At 38.9% G+C, this 20,676-nt stretch overlaps 1 protein-coding gene across 1 annotated transcript in view; it reads right to left on the bottom strand.

The window, feature by feature from the left end:
- TEK (TEK receptor tyrosine kinase) overlaps positions 1-20,676 on the bottom strand; it is a 60,128-nt gene that overhangs the window by 1,970 nt on the left and 37,482 nt on the right. The window contains exons 13-21 of the mRNA XM_087716135.1: positions 18,757-19,053; positions 12,554-12,711; positions 11,689-11,899; positions 9,698-9,808; positions 7,094-7,284; positions 6,409-6,522; positions 5,128-5,198; positions 4,685-4,725; positions 2,382-2,478 (exon numbers count right to left, since the gene is read on the bottom strand). Of these exons, the coding sequence (XP_087572261.1) occupies positions 2,382-2,478; positions 4,685-4,725; positions 5,128-5,198; positions 6,409-6,522; positions 7,094-7,284; positions 9,698-9,808; positions 11,689-11,899; positions 12,554-12,711; positions 18,757-19,053 (1,291 nt within the window). The remainder of the gene's footprint in view (positions 1-2,381; positions 2,479-4,684; positions 4,726-5,127; positions 5,199-6,408; positions 6,523-7,093; positions 7,285-9,697; positions 9,809-11,688; positions 11,900-12,553; positions 12,712-18,756; positions 19,054-20,676) is intronic.

Raw genomic sequence — 20,676 nt, 5'->3', positions numbered from 1 at the left:
AACCTAGCAGTTCGAAAGCACTTAAAAATGCAAGTAGAAAAATAGGGACCACCTTTGGTGGGAAGGTAACAGTGCTCCATGTGCCTTTGGCATTTAGTCATGCCGACCACATGACCATGGAGACGTCTTCGAACAGTGCTGGCTCTTCAGCTTTGAAGTGGAGATGAGCACCACCCCTTAGAGTTGGGAATGACTAGCACATATGTGCAAGGGGAACCTTTACCTTATAATAACAACCAGATGCTTAAAAATAAGACTATTAAATGACAGAGATGGTCTTTGGCAAAACAGACTATCTATTCCTTCCCTAGATCATTGTTATTAGTGGTCCCATTTTTAATAGCCCCTAAGCTAAGTGCAGATGGTAAAGGGACTCTCTAATGGACGTTTTCCTTGAAAACTCTGGGAAATGCATAGAAGAACAGCTCCTATTAGTTTCAGTCTGAACTAAAGACGAATATCTCATATGGTACCTTTTTAAATACCAATCTAGACAAGCATTTTACAGAAAGGTGAGGTTCATCTCTATGCTGTGGGATGATCTTCCAAACTTTTTTCTTGACACTATTTTCTTCCATTCAAAATACTTTTCTGGAGGTCCTCCCCACCCCAATGAAGTTTTTTTCCCAATACTGCAAAGCTATAAATTTTCCCCTCTAGGAATATCTGTATTTGTGGGTCATTTAAAAATAATAGAACCTATTTTACAGCATGTCTCCCCACCCCACCCCGGTCCGCCCTTCAGATTTGATTGAGGCATTGGGATTTTCAGGCAGGGAATCAATTTTTTCCCCCACATTGGCTGTTTGCTCTATAAAACTCACATAACTCATCATCATTGAGTACTTGTTATAGAAGCTAAGGTGGTTAGGCCATTGCAACCATCTCTTGAAAAATACACACTGGGAGATGACTCCGAACACAAGCCATGTTACTAAAGCAAATATGATAACAAGATAGGAAGCAAAATGTGTGATCACTACTCTGCTGGAGATGATCAAGATGTTTTTTTAAAATGTTTTCATTTTGAGCTCAAGCTACCTTTTGTGGACCTAGCTTGTTTTCAGAATGTCATACATTCTAATCAGAGGTGGTATTTAGCCAGTTCGGACTGGTTTGGCCGAACTGGTAGTGGCGACTTGCAGATGGCCCCACCCACCCGTCTACCCACTCCGGCTCTATGCTATCCTATTTAGCCATTTTTTTCAAAGCGGTACATTCATGCAAGCTGCACACGTGAACAAAGCGTATGTGTGGAAGGCCATTCACATGCGCGGAAGGCACTCGCGAAGCGAGAGTGCATGAGTGGGGTGAACTGGTGGTAAACCTCTGTGAAACCCACCTCTAATTCTAATGCAACAGGATTCATAATTACTATCTAAAACGTTTCAAGCATTCTATCAGCAGGAACAGTGGGAATGCAAAACTAAACCCTGATTTCTCTCCCCCCACTTCTAGAACATGGGACACTTTTTCTGACAAGTTACGTGAAGTTGTCAAATTTATGAAAAAAGTGATGTAGGCAGAAACTCTAATGGTAGGTGGGAATGGCTTTGGATGACAGGAGGAAGAACTATATACTAATCAGCATGTAAAAGATTTACCTCAGAAGGAGAGAGACAGAGACTATGTTTCAGAAAGGACCCTTCCTAGTTTTCGGAAAGGAAGGGAGAAATATTTCCAGACTTGCAAGATTCTGTTGTAACCATACAATAAAGATATGACCTCCAACCACTAAGCACAATCAATCAATCCTAAAGAATATTTGTTTTGATTTTCTTGTTTTTCTTTAAAGACATTTTGCTTCTCATCCAAGAAGCGTCTTCAGCTGTGACTGTCTGGTGGGGTAATGGAAGGATTTATATTCCTTGCAGAGAGCTGGTCATTTGCATTCTTTTTAGAGAGTTGTTGAGTCCACTTTGAGGTTTGTCTGTGTCCTGAATAGTGCAATGGGTGCCCACACCATTCAGTCAGAGCTGAAGAAGCTTCTTGGATGAGGAGGGAAACATCTTCAAAGAAAAATAAGAAAATCCAGTTGCCTCTTGAAAAAGCACCTTTGGGACAACCATGATCAATCTCCATAGTCAATCAATCAATCAATCAATCATCATTCAGAGGTATGTTGAAGTGGGACATATTGTACAAAAAATTACAATCACATAGACTGTGATTATGCATATCCATTGTCCTTATTCATTTCTATGTTCTTTTGAGATTTGTACATTTTTCTTCATCTATGGCTTATTTTAATAGTCACCTCTTTTCTTTCTTGAAGCAAGTTTACTTACTATTGTGAATTCATTTTTGCAATTTGAATCTCACCTCTGGACCCATAGGGCATTCAAGACCATTTTCAGTATAGCAAGAACCAAGAGACTTACACCTCATCATCACAGTTGAGTGGCTTCTCCAGTCTATACCCTTGGGGCAATTTTTCATAGAGTTCTGCGCAGGTCATCCCACAGTATGGTGTTCCACCTGAAGAAGAAAACTATTTTTTCTCTTTTTTTGGGAGGGAGGGGTTTGTTTGTACTCTTCTAGATGACAATAGGTTTATAATTGTCTTCTTAAAACAAGACAAATGAGATATTATCAACAAGTCTGGGCATATAATTTTCTAGATCAGATCTGCAAAATTGGACCATAAACCTCAGATATCATAAATTCATCATTTTTCCATTTTTGCTCCATTCCTCAGGTTTACCGCAAATAGTGAAGCTATGAAACATAGTTTATGTCTGATTTAGTGGAAACAACTGCTTGAAGTTTTATGTACCATAGGGCAGAAACTTTTGAGTTGACTTCTGTTTATTAATAAATGATAATGAAAGGGTAGAGTAAATTTAAAAATTCTGCATTATAAGTTTACATAAAACCTTCAAGGTACAAAGATTCCATTTTTGTCTGCTTTTAACAATCGTTTGCTAACATCTATGATTGTTGACAGCAGAGGAAGCTAATATCACCATATTTTTTTATTTGGACAAATGTGCACACATGGATATATAAAGAAGCAAAAAAGCTTCCTTTTTATAGGTTCCTTCTTGAACCTATTCTCCCTAGCCCAATCTATTTGCTCAGCCCAACTATCTAGCCCATGGGTCAGTAACCCATGGCTCTGGAGTTGCATGTGGCTCTTTCATCCCTCTGCTGTGGCTCCCTATTACTGGTCGGCACCAAAATTTTGAGAAGAGCTTCCGGTTGGGAGGGGGGAAAGCACAACATGCCAGGAGGACACTCTACGGCAAGTGGTGGGTTTTCCAGTCAGCTCCACAATTGATAGGGCTTTTGGTTAGGATAGGTAGATGAAAAAGGATGCTGTGCTAGGAGAAGACTCTATGGTGGGGGAACAGGACTTCCGGTTGGCTCCAGAATTGAATGTGGGGCTTCCAGTTAGGACCTTTGTGGCTCTTTGAGTGTTTAAGGTTGCTGACCCCCTATCCAGCCCAATTTGCTTGGCAAACCATATCTGGAATAGAAGTGGTGTCCAGAAGTAAACTACAATTCAAGTGCGCAGTTTTCAAATATAAAATATAAAATATAAAACATATCAGCCAGTCTATGAACAGAAACTCCTAGTATCATCTCCTCTTTTGGTATTGGAACTCAGGAGTTTCATGTCCATGAACATTAGTTTTTATTGTGAACATTTACATAACAATCTGTCATAAATATACTATACTTGTGAGTTCATGAGCACATATATGCACTTGAAATAAAAACCAAACAAGCAACATGATAAAAACCAAATATATCCAACAAATGAAATGATGCACACTAAGACATAAATATGGTTCCTATATGCAGATACTAATATTAGAAAAGATTTGATTTGGCCTTCTATTTATTAGCTTCTTGGTTGAGTAAGCTACATGCTAGGATGATGTTCTTGATAGAAACAATAGAAACAACAAGTTCTCAGAATATATCAATTCAAAGTGCAGTAGCGGCAAAAATAAGTGATTTTCAGATTAAGGAAGAAACTAACAGGGCAAAGTAATATACCTAAAAGTATTTTTAAAATTATGTATCTAGGTTCTGGTAATCCTGTACCAGAAAATGTTAGAAAACGTTGACCAAAATTATTGACCGTATTTTCTACATTAAGATACATAAAATTATTTAGGGTTTTTAGTGCAGAAAAAGGACAGGAAAATGGAGATGTGTGACAACAGCAAACAATACTTTGCTAATCCACAAGTTATCCCACAGTTGACTGGCTTTATATGGTACCAGTGCTTTGAAACTTAACACCTTTAAGATGTATGGACTTCCAGAATTCCCCAGCTGAAGTCCATATATTTTAAAGCTGTCAAGTTTCAAAAAGTCGAAGTTTACACAAAACCTCTTACTAAAAAAATAATAATCTGGAGTAGAATCTTACCCACTGAGAGTGAACCTCATACAATATATTCTACAGCTTCCCAAATATCATTTCTAGGGCTAAGAGAATGCAGCCTAAATTACTTTAATGGGGGAATTATTTAATAATGGAGGACAGGGAAAAAAAGATAAGACATCTCTGAATGCAATATAACAGTAAGAATGTAGGCTAGACCTGCTTGGAGGCTCAAGGACAAATCACACTGGAGTAGCTTAAAGGACTGACTATACCCAGCCTATGATTTTATGTTCTTTACCAAAATAAAAACTCTAGGAAAAGGGTGAGGGTAAGGAAACTTACCCAAGCTAACTATTTCCCATAACAGCACGCCATATGACCAACTGCAAATAAGACAAAAGAAAATAATAGCTTAGCATTGATTTCCTTGGAAGAAATGTGTATTATAAAAATGTATTGATATAGAAGTAAAATTATCGGATGTAATCTTCCTTTTTTGCCTCATTTGTTTATTCTTTCTCTCACAAGCATGTACAAGGAGGCAGAGCTTTGATCACACCACCTTCTTTGATTATTTTGATTCCCTCTGTGGACATAACTAAGTTGAAAACAATATTCATAGGAAACGGATCTCCCTCCCTCCAAATCACACAATGAATTGAAAGGCCAAATGGAGATTTGAACCTGGGTCCAAGTTTGTTTCTTAATGAATCCATTATACATTTTCTCCAAGTTTTCTACCTTGAATAAAGAAATATAAAAATGATCTAAACAGAGAAACTCACACATCACTGTTGGAGGTATACACGCTGTAGTTTAAAGATTCAATTGCCATCCATCGCACTGGAAGTCTTCCCTAGAACAACAAAATTAACATGCTATATAATAGGTGTTCCCTTAAGCACAGGATCAATTAACAAGAACAGTTTACTAGGCATCTACAAATTCTTTCAAACTACATTTATGTTACAGGGAAACTGATGTCTGGATAACAAAAATGCATTATCTGTGCCCATCTTACAGGTAAGAGGACAATCCTTCAACATTGGAAAGATAACTTTGATTGAAGACTTGATATTGCTTGAAAATTACAATTATTACAGACATAGATCAGTATAGATAATAGCAATGAAATACAGTCATCCTTTTTGCAACTGTTGTGTATGATTTTATACACATGAATGATAAGCCTATATAATATATAATTTTATTGTACTGTTTTTATTATATTGTTTTTTTTCTTTTTTTCTTAAATAAGCAAAGGGGGGAAAAACTAGAGTGGTTTCCTTAGCCTTTTTAAAAGAGGGAATATCTGTTGTATGCACACTACTTATTTTATTCATTCATGCCATTTTTAATCTGTATATTCATGGTTAAAAACAACTCCATAATGAGGATCTTATCTCTTTCCCATTGTAAATTGGATCCAGGTGTGCAGTTACAGTATCATTTATAAAACTTGTTGGGCACCACAGAATAAGTGGCAAAAGCCATCCAAAGTCCCACTATAGATGTGTGTCACAGGTAGAAAAAGGGGCAGAGAGCATTGACTGTGCCATTATTACTATCATGTTGACTTTTTTTGACACCTTCACTTTTCTTTGTACCTAATTTTCACATCTGTATAAAGTTAATTATTATAAACTCTTCATCTTTGTCCTTTAAGTGCCTATAAAACATCATGTCATCTAAAGTCTCAATAGGAAAATGGACTAATATCTAACTTTCTTATGCTACCAATAAAATTCCAAAGAAGAGAAATCTAGTCTTATGAACAATACTGCTTCCATTCTTCTCTGCTCCTTCCTGAACAGGTATTATTTGCAAGAAAAATAATGAAAGAAATGTGTGAAAGACGGGAGGGGACAAAGCCAGTTCACTCAATAATTCCAGGGGCGAATTCTAACTTTCTAGCCTGGATAATTTTGATCAGATATAGATTTAATCTAGGAAGTTTTAGCAAAGCCTTTAAGTTCTAAAGACAATTTTCATGTTTTAAAATAACATTGAGACAGACTATACCCTTCGGTATGAAAGATATGATGAAAATGTTCTTCTTTCCTTACCATGGTCTTTTTAACATAAACTTCTTGACCTCTAGATAAACCAAAATCGGCTATTTTTGCAACATAATTTTCTCCAACCAAAATGTTCCTTGCTGCTAGATCCCGATGGATAAACTAAAGGGAGAAAAGATTCTCATTGCAAATTTGAATCTTAAATTATATCTAATAACATATTTTGTGTGCGAAAACAACCAGAGAAATATGCAAGATATGTTTTCTACTGGGGCAGGAGCAACAATTTTATTGTTCATATGTTTACACTAGAGATATTAGCATTGATCGAAGAAATGCCAAAGATAAGGAGTGGCGTGACCAGAGGTGGTATTCAGCCAGTTCTGACAGGTTCTGGAAAACCAGTAGCAGAAATTGAATAGTTTGGAGAACTGGCAAATAGGCTGGCCCCGCCTCTGCTGCTTCCCAGCTAATCTTCTTTTATTGCCCTGAACAGGAGAACGGAGCTGGAAAGCAGGTTAGTAGGGTGGGGAGGGAATGGAGATTTTGCAGTATCCTTCCCCTGACATGCCCACCAAGCCATGCCCACAGAACTGGTAGAATTTTTTTTGAATCCTATCACTGGATGTGACCCTGTTCAAATTAACCTCAGCCTATTTCAAGGGCTTTGGGGAGATGTTCACTAAATCACACAATGCAACCATACTTTGAATTGGGGGGGGGGGAAGCTCACCTGTTTTTGGCTCAAGTAATCCATCCCTCTGGCCACATCAGCTGCAAAGTGCAGAAGTTGCTGAGATGAAAGAGTGGAGGCTGTACTATTAGCTATGGCAAATGCTGGATCTGTCTCAAGGACCCGACTTTTTCTCAAAAAATCAAGCAAATTTCCATGGGGTGCATATTCAATAGCAAGGTAAAGATAGCCTGTTATTTAAAAACAAAAACAAATATTGTATACAGGTAATCCCTGAGTTACAACTGTTCATTTAGTGACATTTCAAAGTTACAAGAGCACTGAAAAATGTCACTCATGATCATTTTTTCATACTTCTGACCTTTGTGGCATCCCCATCATCATGTGATCAGAATTCAGATGCTTGGCATCTGATTCATGCCTATGACCATTGCCAGTGATGTGCAGTGAGATTTATGGCTGTTGAGGCACTGACACAATTTTTTTAGATTTGTGGACTTCAACTCCCAGAATTCCACAGCCAGGCATGCTCAGTTCCGATTTAAAGTGACAGCATTTGTTTTTCTCCTTTGCGAAATAAGTTTCCTTCTTCCTTTTTCTTTTTCTTCTCCCTTCCCCTTCTTCCTCCCTCTCTCCCTCCCCCCCTCTCAAACTCACACACACACACACACACAGACACACAGACACAGACACACACACACACACGGTTGGATTGGAGGGAGTCAGGGAGACCACAGGAGGTGGCAGGAAGCCAGTCAAAGAGCCATACTGGAGCACACACACTTTCCCCCAGCCCAGCTTCACTGATTACAGGTTTGAACAGACAACATGGCTCTGCCTGCGATCAAACTACACTTGGGGAGGGAGAGCACTTCCCTCCAGCCTTTGCCCAAAGCCCCGCACCAGGAGGATGAAGTTTGAATTCCTCCCCTCCCTCTGACCCACACGTACCTTTTCCAGCTGTTTCAGAGAGGATTTCAACTCTGCTCTTGCCTGCCATCATGAAAAGAAAAATTTGGATGACTCTGCTTAACTGTTTTAAAAAGCCTCTAAAAAAGCACCGTCTACAGGAGGAGGCAGGAGAACGATGTGCCTCATCTATGTCAGGAATTTTTTGACTTTTAACCCTTGCTTAACTCTGCTCGAGTTAAGAACCGAGGTGGCGCAGTGGTTAATGCAGCACTGCAGGCTACTTCAGCTGACTGCAGTTCTGCAGTTCGGCTGTTCAAATCTCACCGGCTCAAGGTTGACTCAGCCTTCCATCCTGCCGAGGTGGGTAAAATGAGGACCCAAAATGAGGACCACAGACTGAGCCAAGGTGGCGCAGTGGTTAAATGCAGCACTGCAGGCTACTGCTAGATCAGCAGGTCAGCGGTTCAAATCTCACCGGCTCAGGGTTGACTCAGCCTTCCATCCTTCCGAGGTGGGTAAAATGAGGACCCAGATTGTTGGGGGCAATATGCTGACTCTCTGTAAACCGCTTAGAGAGGGCTGAAAGCCCTATGAAGCGGTATATAAGTCTACTGCTATTGCTATGAAGCAGTATATAAGTCTAACTGCTATTGCTGTTGCTATTGCTATTGCTATTGCTATTGCTATTGCTATTGCTATCATAAAACGCTTAAAGTCAGACTAGATGAGGCATGTCATTCTCCTGCCTTCTCCTGTACAGGGCGCTTTTTTAGAGGCTTTTTAAGCAGTTAAGCATTAAGCAGAGTCATCCACTGTGACTCTGGCAGCAACTAGCTCAGCCTGACCTCAGCTCTTGCCTTTTTCCTTTTACATTTTTTTTCTTTTCATGATGACAGTGGTGAGGCTCTGCCTCCCCTGACTGCACATCACTGACCATTGCTGTGTCCCAGGGTCATGTGTTCACCTTTTGCAACCTTTTTGATAAGCAAAGTCAATGGGGTGACCAGATTCGGTTAATAATTATGGCAAGACAGATTGTAAAATGGGGCAAAACTCACTTAACAAATGTCTCATTTAACAATAGAAATTTTGGGCTCAATTGTGGTTGTATGTTGAGGCCTTGAGGGCTACCTTTAATTTCATAAAATGAATGAATAATGATTTTTTTTCCAACAGGAGAGATCCTATGGGGTGAGTTTCTAGAATAGAGGTGTTTTTGTTCTTGTTATTGTTGTTTTGGATAGTATAGAGTTTTTCAAACTTGGCAAATTTAAGATGTGTGGACTGCAACTCTTAATATTCTCAAGTCAGTATATTGACTGGGGAATTATGGAAGTTGAACTCCACATATCTTAAAGTCGCCAAGTATGAAAATCAGTGTTCTAGAAGCATTTATTTACACAGATTAGTTTTCTGGTTTCTTACTCAGGCTGCCAAACATTTTTGAATAATACCCATCTTTCCTTTTCTCCTTATTATGTGCTTCTCACCCAGATCTTCCAAAATTTTACCCAAAGTTATAAATACAACATGGTGTTCCTAAGTTAGTAGCTAGAGAAGGGGTATGATTAGTCTAGACTTCAGTGTCCAAATTTGGAGGAGAGATAACTGGACATACATAGTAAGAAAATGAAATTGCATCATAATGTTTTCATGCAGTATAGCTACTACTGCAAATAATATTATTTTCCTTAATATGACTTTAAAGAAATCCACTGAAAATAAATGTACCTCGATGTTCACAGGCGCCTAAAAGGTTTATGATGTTAGGATGATGTCCAAGTTTACAAAGTACTTCCAGTTCTCCAGCAAAATCTCTGTGATCGTCTTTGGAAGCATATTCTGCAAATAATTGTTGTTTGATTTTATTGGCTTTAGTTATTAATCTTTGCAGCATTTAATTAATACAATATTGTTCATATTATGAATAGCGTCTGTTTTTTTATTATGTCCAGTAATAAATGTATTAAAAACTAACAAAAAGACAATTTTCATAGTTATAAGTGCATTGGTTTGCTTGCTTGCTGTTTTATAAACTGCTGAATAAGTTTCTGCAATAGAGCAGCCAACGCATAATAAAATATAGTAAAAAGAAAAGACAAAAATATGACCAATTGTATTCAATGAGATTAGACCATGGTGGTTGGTTGCTCATGATTTCAACTTTAAATATTAACACTGTAGAAAATTAGCACCCACCCCTCTCCTAGAAGAATGAAATATTTTGGGAAATATTAAAAAGGTAGATATTATATTTCCGTGGATGAGAAATGGAGAAACATGCTCTTGGAAAGCAGCCCCCACCTTTCTTAATAGCCCTCAGCAGATGTCAGTGCTTAAGAGATAAAGAGTTAGCTAGCTCTATTCATAAGCAAATGCCCTCACCCAAGATCCAACAAAGGTAGGATTAGCCCTCAACCACAATAGGAATTGACCAAAGCAATTGTATCATCTCAGTTGCACCACCCGCAGTAGTTCAAACTTCAAACAAACGTAGTTCAAACAAACACCTAGGATTTGTACATGGCCCTATGGGAGTCTGACAATAGAATACATATTCTTGCACAGGAACAGGAAGCTCAAGTGCAAAATACCCCTCACTCTCATTCCATATAGTCAGCTGCCCAGAACCTATGTGGTTCTGCTTCAAAATTAAACCAACTTTCCAATCTGCCTCCATGTTTCCAGTGTCTTTCTCCTAGCTTGGAACTGAACCAGATGGATATTTCTTCCAACATCACTATCATATGTCATTCCTTATCTCTATGTCCCAGGGATTTGGGAAGGAGGAGACAGATGAATAGGAACCAGATACTCCATATGGTTTCTTGTGCTACAGAAGTCGCTGCTCTTGGAGTAGAAAACCTTGAGAAAGTACCACTAAAATCTGCCCTTGGTATACAGTATATAACACCAGCTAAAGAATGGGCAGCTGTATTTTCACATGTTTGTGCATATAATAGTAATTTTAAATGGATCACAATGTTGTTTTGATACCTGAAATTCCTCATTAAGGAATCACCATAAGGAACTTTGTTGCTTTGTTATTAAGCAGCGTGTGATTCAGGGATGGTTTCTGGCAATTGCTACTGCCGGTTCATTCATGGCTGTGCTGCGCTGTGTGCATGCGCATTGCATGTGCGTGTGTTCTTTGTGCATGCCCAGAAGCAAAAAACAAGAAGAGCCAGTTTAGGGGCATGGCAGGCCTGGATCGCTACTGGTTCCAGTGACCCAGGCTGCCGAATCACTACCAGTTCAGCCGAACCAGCCCGAACTGATAGGAACCCACCACTGGTGTGATTCCAGCACGCTGAACAAGTTGCAGCCACAGTTGGTAAGAATTTGCAGTTGACGTGTACCTTGATTAACAAACTGAAGTTAAAAACAAATCACAGTTTGTGCAAAGTCCATGGGCCTAGCCTATGTTTTGGGTTACTTTTGGAGTCAATCAAGGAAAAAACACGGGTAGCAATTCCAAGTAGAAAAATGAAAAACAGCAAATTCAGTAAGAATTCTCCTCCTGCCTTTCAAACAGCCCTTGCTTTTCTTTCTTTTTAAGAGGTTTTCGGCTCTCTTCATATGATTTTCAACATATTAGGATTCTTTCCTGAATATACATTCAAATCAGAGGCTAATTCCACATCAGACAAATAAAGCCAACAGATGCATTCCCAGCGATTTTCTGCCTGGACGTCCCTTCTTGCTCTGAGATAGATGCTCACCTTTCATCCTTTTGATAGCGGCATCCATTCGCAAGCCGTCTTTTTTAATTCGGGCTTTCAGAACTTGCCCAAAGTTGCCTTCTCCAATCACATCTTGAAATTTGATGTCATTCCATTCCAAAACTGGGTAGATTGTAGGCTCAGTGCTATTTTTGGCTTTCCGGCTTAGAGTCAGAGTTCCCGAATTGAACTGTACGGCTGGTTCATCCCTCTGAGTAAAAAAATCAAGCAAGCATCATGTGATAAATTGTTAAACGGATCGCTTAATGTTGCATCAATTGAACTTCTTGGGAGATAGTGTTTATGTCTCTGATTTTTTCTAAAAAGAATTTAAAGGAAAGGTTTCCAAAAGCAGGATAGGTTTTCAGTATTTCGTATTAATTGATTTCCCTTGCTTTCAAGGCACACTTAAAATCCAGATTTCCATGATTTTGTGTACTTGGCTATGTAATACTGCAACTGGCTTCAGTGCCTGCCAACCAGCATAAGCTATGCTATCTTAGTAACCATTGGGAAGGTGAGAAATGGAATTGCAGTAAAACCTCCATGGAGCTCTCAGTTAGAGAGATGGGCCTTTGCTAAACCAAAGGGAATACGCACAGAGAGTCTATGCATTACAATAGACCTTACAGAATACAGAATAACAGAGTTGGAAGGGACCTTGGAGGTCTTCTAGTCCAACCCCTCTGCTCAGGCAGGAAACCCTTCAGACAAATGGTTGTCCAATCTCTTCTTTCAAAAAAGGTGCACACTATTTTTCCTAACAATGAGAGCACCATTGTTTAACCTCCTTCACTAGGAGGGGAACTTGGCCATCTCTTTGCTTCAAGTAGACAAGCATCTCCTTCTGGCATGAGGGACTCACCACCACATTTTGGAAAGCCTGGGCCATGCGCTGCTGGAAATTTGCCCGCTTCAACTGTAGCATAATGAAAAAGGCCAGTAGTATGGTCAGGCAAGTCATCCCTGCTGATCCCAGGATAGCAATCAGCAACATTTGACCTCCTTTGGACTCACTTCGAACTGTGGGAAGCAGATGGACATGAATCATTTATTGTTAAAGAATCGTGCTCTTCTGAAGTGATGCCGCAGCTTATTCAATCTTTGGTTTCTTAAATTACTAGCCAGAAGATATAGATCTCCATATTACAGGCATGATTGATAGATGAGTAATTCAAGTGATATGAAAAACAATAGGGTATCCTCTGAAAGTAAGCCCTCTGCATCTTTTTTCCCCCCATTATTCTCTCTCCTTAAGGATGCCTGGCTTATTTGTCATAAACCAGATTTTCAAATATAGGCCTTAGCAGTAGGTTCACAACAACAGTGAAATATTACTTATATTTCCATTTTCAACATTCCATTTCCTTATCAGAACGTAACGTACTATAATAAAATCCCAAATTGCATGGATCTATCTGTAAAGCTTCATTCTCAGAAACTATTTATGTAGGGCCAGGGGGGATGCAATCCTGTTTATTTTCTTTAGACTCTTGAGTTCTAATACCTATTCTAGAATTAAAATGTTTTCTTAGAAAAGGGATTTACACCCAAGCTGTAAACAAGTAGCAGAATGTTTCCCTTTTTAGTTTACAGACAAACAAACACAACTTATTCCAAGGTGAAGATTTAAGAAGTAATCCTGTCTGAGAAGTTGTTTCAAGGGTTATGCAGGGGTCCCCAAACTTGGCAACTTTAAGACTTGTGGACTTCAGCTGGCTGGAGAATTCTGGGAGTTGAAGTCCACAAATCTTAAAGTTACCAAGTTTGAAGAGCTCTAGGTTATAGGATAGATTGTACTCTGCGTTGACAGGGCAGGCCTGTAGGTGGCAGAAGAGACCTATTGCTAGAGAGCATTATTTTGTGCAAAAGAGTTGAGCTGAAGGAATAAATACTGAAACAGCATTGCCTGAAGATCCTGGGAGGTTTTACCTCTCCTGGATCAAACATCCTCTTTCTCTTGATGCTCATTCAACAGAGCACAGGGAGGAATATGTCAGCCCTGGAGCTGGCATGGAAGCAATGTGAAATAAGACTTTAATAAGGCCGAACAGGGAAGAGGAATGTGGGAAATCACTATCAGATATAACTTCTGTGCTGGCTGTGAAAGGCTAGGGATAACTGTTCCGACAAATTTATTACCTCTGACTCTTAAATTTTAGACTTTTTTTTAAAAAAAATCTCTATTTTCTTTTTGGGTGATTTACAAATATAAATACCCTGTTTTCCTGAAAAATAAGACCCAACTGGAAAATAAGCCCTGGCATGATTTTTTTCAGGATGCTCGTAATATAAGTCCTATCCCCCAAAATAAGCCCCAGTTAAGATTGCCAGCAGATGGAAGCTTTTTGTACTGTATATCCCCCAAAATAAGACCTAACTGGAAAATAAGCCATAATGTATCTTTTGGAACAAAAATTAATATAAGACTCGGTCTTATTTTGGTGGAAACATGGTAGTGGTGTAGAATTTTAATTGCCATGTGCTGACTCTGCAAACCCTCTTAGAGAGGGATGTAAAGCGCTGTGAAGCAGTATATAACTTTAAGTGCTATTGCCATTAGGTATGTGGAAGGGATTCTGCTTAGATTAAAGGACACTGTTATGAAGCCACAACTTCAGAAAGCCTCATCATTCACCATGGTGATCAGAGTTATGTTGGAGAGTGTTGGAAAGCCATGTTCTCTATTCCTGGCATCAGAGATGGATTGCCAATTTTTTTTACTACCGGTTCAGGTGTGCTCCTGCACGGGCAGAAGCATCGAGGTGAGTGGGCGGTATTACACGCTGCCGCTACTACCGGTTCAGCCAATCTGGGCTGAACCGCAGCAACACACCTCTGCCTGGCATGCAAGATTCTCCTAATGGCGAAGAATATTTTACACAATTCCCTTTTACTTAGCAGCCCTGGCTCCATTCTGAAGTCATAGGGCTGGGGTGAAAGAGGGAAGATAACTTGGCAAAATTAAATTTACCTCTCATCCCTCAATGAGAATATCTTGCATGAAAAGAATTTTGCATCCACATCATAAATCTCAACAAATGTAATCACAAAAGAACAATAGTAAGTGGCACGAAAGCATCATTTAAATAATTGATGGCAATTAAAAACTGGACAATTTAAACAGTATGTTATGATTCTTTTATTACTTTTGTTAAATAACAGAAACGAGGAAGGTGATAAAAACCAGAGTAATCCCCATTGTTATGGTTCAGTTGTGACTGACCAGTAGTGACTTGGCAGCTATAATTTCATCAATGCTGTTTGTCTGAGTTGTGGGAGTTCTCTTAAGTTCAGGCTGGGAGCTGGGACAGTAATCTAGTTTCCTTGTCAGTTTTGGTCTCTTTTTAAATTACCTTTGACTTATCCAGGCATCAGGATCTTGCCTTTGAATTGTGCATTAAAGATTTAGGTTCATTTTTAGTGCTTCTGGTGAACTTTATTTAGTATTGAATTATTTGTTTTCTTCTGGTGTTCTCCACAATTTTCTTCAGAACCACAATTTAAAGGAATCTTTCTTTGTTCAGCCTTTCTGATTTTATGTTCAGCCTTTCTGATTTTATTTGATTTTTTTTATTATGGTGTCTTTTTAAATTACCTTTGGTATCATATTGCAACTGGCAAGGCTGTGATTTTGTCTCTGCACTTTAATATTTTGTCAAGATCTATTATAGACTTTCTCCTAAGTAGTAAGTATCTATTTCACGGTTTCTGAGTTTGAGAAGTTAAAACCAATTACTACTTCAACATCCCCACTTGATATTTCCACTGAGTTGGTGTTGCCCATTGTCCTATTTTTAATTTTTCTTTAATACTGAACATAAAATTGGCTTTGGCAATTATTTCTTTCACTTTCAACAAGATGTTCTTTTTAGTCTTTTTTTTTTTGCTTCTAGGCCAATTCAGTATATCTAAGATATACTGAAATGTGTGTATGTTTGTGTGTGTGTGTGTGTGTGTGTGTGTGTGTGTGTATGTATGTATGTATGTATGTATGTATGTATGTATGTATGTACGTACTTTAATTCCAGTCTCTGTTTCTTCTAGTCCAGCATTTTTCAGGATATATTCTATCTGTCACTGATATAAATAAGAGACATCATGCAACCTTGCCACACCAGTTTTCTAATTTTGAATCTTTGGTGCTCCATATTCCATAGAAGGGACATTTATTTACAGTAAATGCAAAGCCTGGCACCTAACTAGTGACATCATAGCAGGAGGAGAGTCAAAGATCATGTATTCTGAGTACATATGCATGCCTGGGAACCAAAGCAGAAGGAAGTGACCTGAGATTAGCAATCTATTGTACAAAGCAGAAGTAGAATGAAATAGGAACTCTTCTTAACTCTCTGTTATAATCCATAGATAGCCCTTTTGTAGCCAAGTGCCAATGCCACTGGATTTCTACTTTCAATTCTCAATTCTCATTTGGTTATTATTTTCAGTTACACCTTATTTAAATGCAACTCTTAGTTTCTTCTGGCTGTTCCCTGGAATGCAATGTTGTTGGGCAAACTTCCTGTTTCCTTTTGCTTCTGGCCTTTCTTCAGTTATTTTCAGCATGTCAGCCAGCAGCCATTTAGCTTTTTGTTTTGCTTTTTTGCATTTTAGGATCCATTGCTTTAGTTCACATTTAGGATTAAGGTAACTTTTATTAGTCCAGTTACAGGTAGTCCTCGACTTACAACCACGACTGAGCCAAAAATTTATATTGCTGAGCAAGATATTTGTTGTGGGTTGTCCGATTTATGACCTTCCTTGCCACAGTTGTTAAGTGAAACGTGGCAGTTGTTAAGTTACTTACAGGGTTGTTAAGTGAATCTGGTTATATCAGATTCAGAAGGCCACAAAAAGTGATCACACGATCCCGGGACACTGTAACAGTCATAAATGTGAGTCAGTTGCCAATTGTCTGAATTTTGATCATGTGACCATGGCAAGTTGCTTTTTTCAGTGAATATTTAACTCTGACTGGTCACTAAATGAACTGTTGTAAGTTGAGGACTACCTGTACTTCATTTCACCATTTTACTTGCAGTTTTAGGCCTCCATCTGCTGTTCTTAGTACATCACTTTTTGATGTTATTCTCTTAAGATAATAAAAGAATCACTATTTAACCTCTAATTGTTCTCTTTCTATGACTGCAGCATTGACCTGGATCACTGTAATACTGGTTGATTAAAATTGAGATTATTCTACCTTCTTTGTTTGTTTGAATCCAAGCACTAATATTAACATCTTTTTGCTAGTAATGACTGCAATTCTACTTCTTCTGTGATTTTCTTATCTACATTGGAAGATTGGCTGTTCTTGTGATATGACATGACCTATTCCCATCCATTTCAGTTTGTTGATTCCCAGGATGTCAATGTTCGTCTTTACATTTCATCTTTAACATCCAATTTGCCTTGATTCACATTTCTGACATTCCACATACCAGTGGTACAGGGGTGGGTTCCTGCTGGCATTACTACCAGTTTGGTGCTTGCGCATTTGCACCTAAAAAGGTCTGCGCATGGGCACATTAAAAAAGGGGGGAAATTACATTTTTCAATGAAGATTGTTCTGTGCATGTGCAGAACAGAAAATAAAGATGGCAGCACTGAGGATAGAACTGGTTTGGGTGCATGTCCGGCCGAGTTACTATCTACTCAGCTGAACCAGGCTGAACTGGTAGGAACCCACCTCTGCAGTGGTAAATGTATACATATATATGCAGTACTGAGCTTTTTTTTTGCCTCCAGCCACATCAGCTACTGTTCTTTGTGATTTAATCCAGCCACATTCATAACCACCAATGATAATTGTTTTGCGTTTTCCCTGCTGTAGCTCTTGAGATGAAGGTTCATCTCCTGATTATATGTTGGCATTGTTCTAGTTTCTTGGCAGAATACTGGCGTGAGCTGTTATGTACGTCTACTATAGATAGAAGATTGTTTCAGCCTTCATGAGGGATTTTCTTTGGGACTTCTGAGCAATTTTCTTTACTATTTGCATTATTTTTGATTGTTAAATTTTCTTTCACTTCTGATCATTGCCAGCCTAATCTCTGACAAAATATTAAGGAAGATGATCAGACATTGGATTTAGAATAAAATAATTTAAAAGTATATATGAAACTGCTTAGAATCAGAGGTTTTGGTAGTCCTAATACAAACAAGCAAGCAAGCATCTGTGTATATGTGTGTCTGTGCACACATGTGTGTAGATATAATGATCAGAAGATACAACAAAATAACCAAAAATGTAACAGTGCTAATAATATCTGGAAAATATAGGGTGATAAATAAATGAGTAACAGCAAGAAGTAACAGAATATTCTATCCTTCACTAAGGTGATGGCAAACCTTTTAGGCACCGTGCCCAAAGTTCACATCCTACCCAAACTACAAGGCGTGGGTGCATGCACTGCAGAGACCCGAAGACTAGCAGGCTGGTGGGAGGTGCACGTGCATGCGTGGCAGAGACTCAAAACAGCTGGGGCAATGGTGTGCACACCCACAGAGGGCTCTGCGTGCCACCTCTGCCATAGGTTCATCACCAATGGAATATGGTTGATATATTTACAAATAGTCAAAAGGACAAGATTAAAATTTAAGATAGATAGATGGATGGATGGATGGATGGATGGATGGATGGAAGGAAGGAAGGAAGGAAGGAAGGAAGGAAGGAAGGAAGGAAGGAAGGAAGGAAGGAAGGAAGGAAGGAAATTAACAAATATTATGCCTTGAGTCAAGTGAAAGTAGTCTAAAAGTCTATGCAACATGCTTACTCTTTCTGGTGTCTTCCAAAAGGGTTGGAATTATGATTTTCAGAAATCTCATTCAGGTTGATATAACCAGTTTATCCTAGCCTGGGATCTCCATATATATTGGGTAATAATTTCCAACCATTGCACAAATTAGTCATGAGTTCTGGGGATTTTGAGTCCTAGATACAACTAGACAGCAAGAGGATATAACAGCTATATCTACTACTTCACTTATAATGAAATTGATTATGAGCAAATATGCCTAGAATTTTTCAAAAAATGGATGATCGTTGATTCAGCTGACACTACTAACCTTTTGATTCTGTCAGAGTTCTCAGCTCATAAAAATTATTTTCACTTTTCCCAACATTATTCTGGGCTGTAATCTGAACCAAATATAGGGTGTCTGGCTCAAGCCCCTTGAGGTTGTATTGGGTGATGGTGGTATTTTTGATGGTAACATCAATTTGGTTGTACTCAGTCTTGCCAAAATTTTTGTAGCTGAGAATGACGGAGGAGATGGAATGCCCTTCCGCAGCTGACCAAGAGATAATAGCAGAAGTATCTGTGATGTTCATGATTTTGATATTATCAGGAGGAGGAGGAGATCCTGGTAAAAAAAAACAAATTACACGTGTTGTACTTCACATAAATTTTTGGTCCATGGAATGTCACAAATGTCTTTTTTAATATCTCAAACTGACTTTGAATTTCATCTACATCATGGGTGCCAAACTCGATCATGTCAGAGGGGTTCATCCCTTTGGAATGAACTCCCCGCAGGGATTCGGACCCTCACCTCTCTCCAGGCCTTCCGAAAAGCCGTCAAAACCTGGCTTTGCCGGCAGGCCTGGGGGTGATGAGTTCCCTCCCCTCTCGACATGTATGGTGGTGCGACTGTTGTCTACTTTTATTATTTGTATTTTGTCTTTTTATGTTCCCCTTTTTTCCCCCCTTGAATTGTTCGCCGCCCTGAGTCCTCCCGGAGAAGGGTGGCATACAAATAATAAAATACAAATACAAATATATCATGACACATCAAAATGTTTTTTGCCTTTGTGGAGCCAGGATGGCCATGGTTTTCTCATGACGCATCTGTCCACAGGCCGCCAGTTTGACAGACCTGATCTACATGCTCAATGGTATCTTAAAACCATGAACCAATAAATAACCATTAAAACCATGCCATTCATTTAAGTAACATTGAACCATGCCCTTTAATGTTGAACAATGCACTTTAGTCAGTGTTCCTCCCTTGAATTAACTTAGATTTGCTTCCAAAATGAGATTAGAATTACAACCTAAATGTTATTATGCCATTTGTTTTTAATCAATTGGAAATCAATTTATGTTTGTAATCAACTGTCAGTTGATGAAAATTCCTGGCTGGAATTCTGGATGCCCCCTGGCAATCAGAGATCCGTTCATTGTTTGTGCTAAGCTAAAACAAAGTAGCCACATTATAGCTTAGCCTTAGAGCAATGTGTCAACTATGTAACATGGTTCTCATTGAAGGTGTTATTACTATCATCAGAAATGTGTCTATTCATTGTAATATTACTGTACAGAAGAAAGGATCTGGTCTTGTATTTCTATGCTATTCATTGGGCATACATATCTTTAAAGTATTCTACCCAGGATTGAAAATAAGTTGTCAAAATTTTAAGAGTCACATTGACTTTTAATGATGACTTCTCTCCAGTTACATCTACTTTAGCCCATCAGAACAGGAAGGCAAAGTAAGCTACAGGGCCCAGGGAAGTCCATCTGGTGGGACGCAGAAAAAGAGCCTTTTTGGGGGTGGCACCATCCTTTTGGAATATTAGAGATAAGACTGGGCCTTTCCTTGACACTTTTCAGAAGAACCTGAAGACATGGTTCTGTCAGTGGAGCTGGGGACCCAAGGGTGATATCCAATCAAATGGTTGGTGTGATTGCTCCTGTTGCTGCTGTGGGGGGTGGCAGTGGGGCACAGGTTTTTACATTGTGGAATTTTAATGTTGTAAGCCACCTAGAGTGTGTGTGAGTCGGACAGACATACAAATGCATTTAATAAATCAAATAACTTATCAGACATAAAAAAATAATTGCAAAGCCAGTCAAAAATAGCCACTAGTCCCAGAATTCGTACATAGCAGAGTGACCGGTTCTGCTACTGTGAATTACACCAGTTGCTCTCCCATCTGCAGGTTGGGAAGGTTATTAGACTGTGGCCTGCTTTACCAAAACACAT

The sequence above is a fragment of the Thamnophis sirtalis genome, unplaced genomic scaffold (genome assembly GCF_051295495.1).
Source record: "Thamnophis sirtalis isolate CommonGarterSnake01/CBP01778 unplaced genomic scaffold, rThaSir2_p1.2 scaffold_5, whole genome shotgun sequence".
NCBI classification, from domain to species: domain Eukaryota; kingdom Metazoa; phylum Chordata; class Lepidosauria; order Squamata; family Natricidae; genus Thamnophis; species Thamnophis sirtalis.
This window is presented reverse-complemented; position numbering and strand designations above follow the sequence as displayed.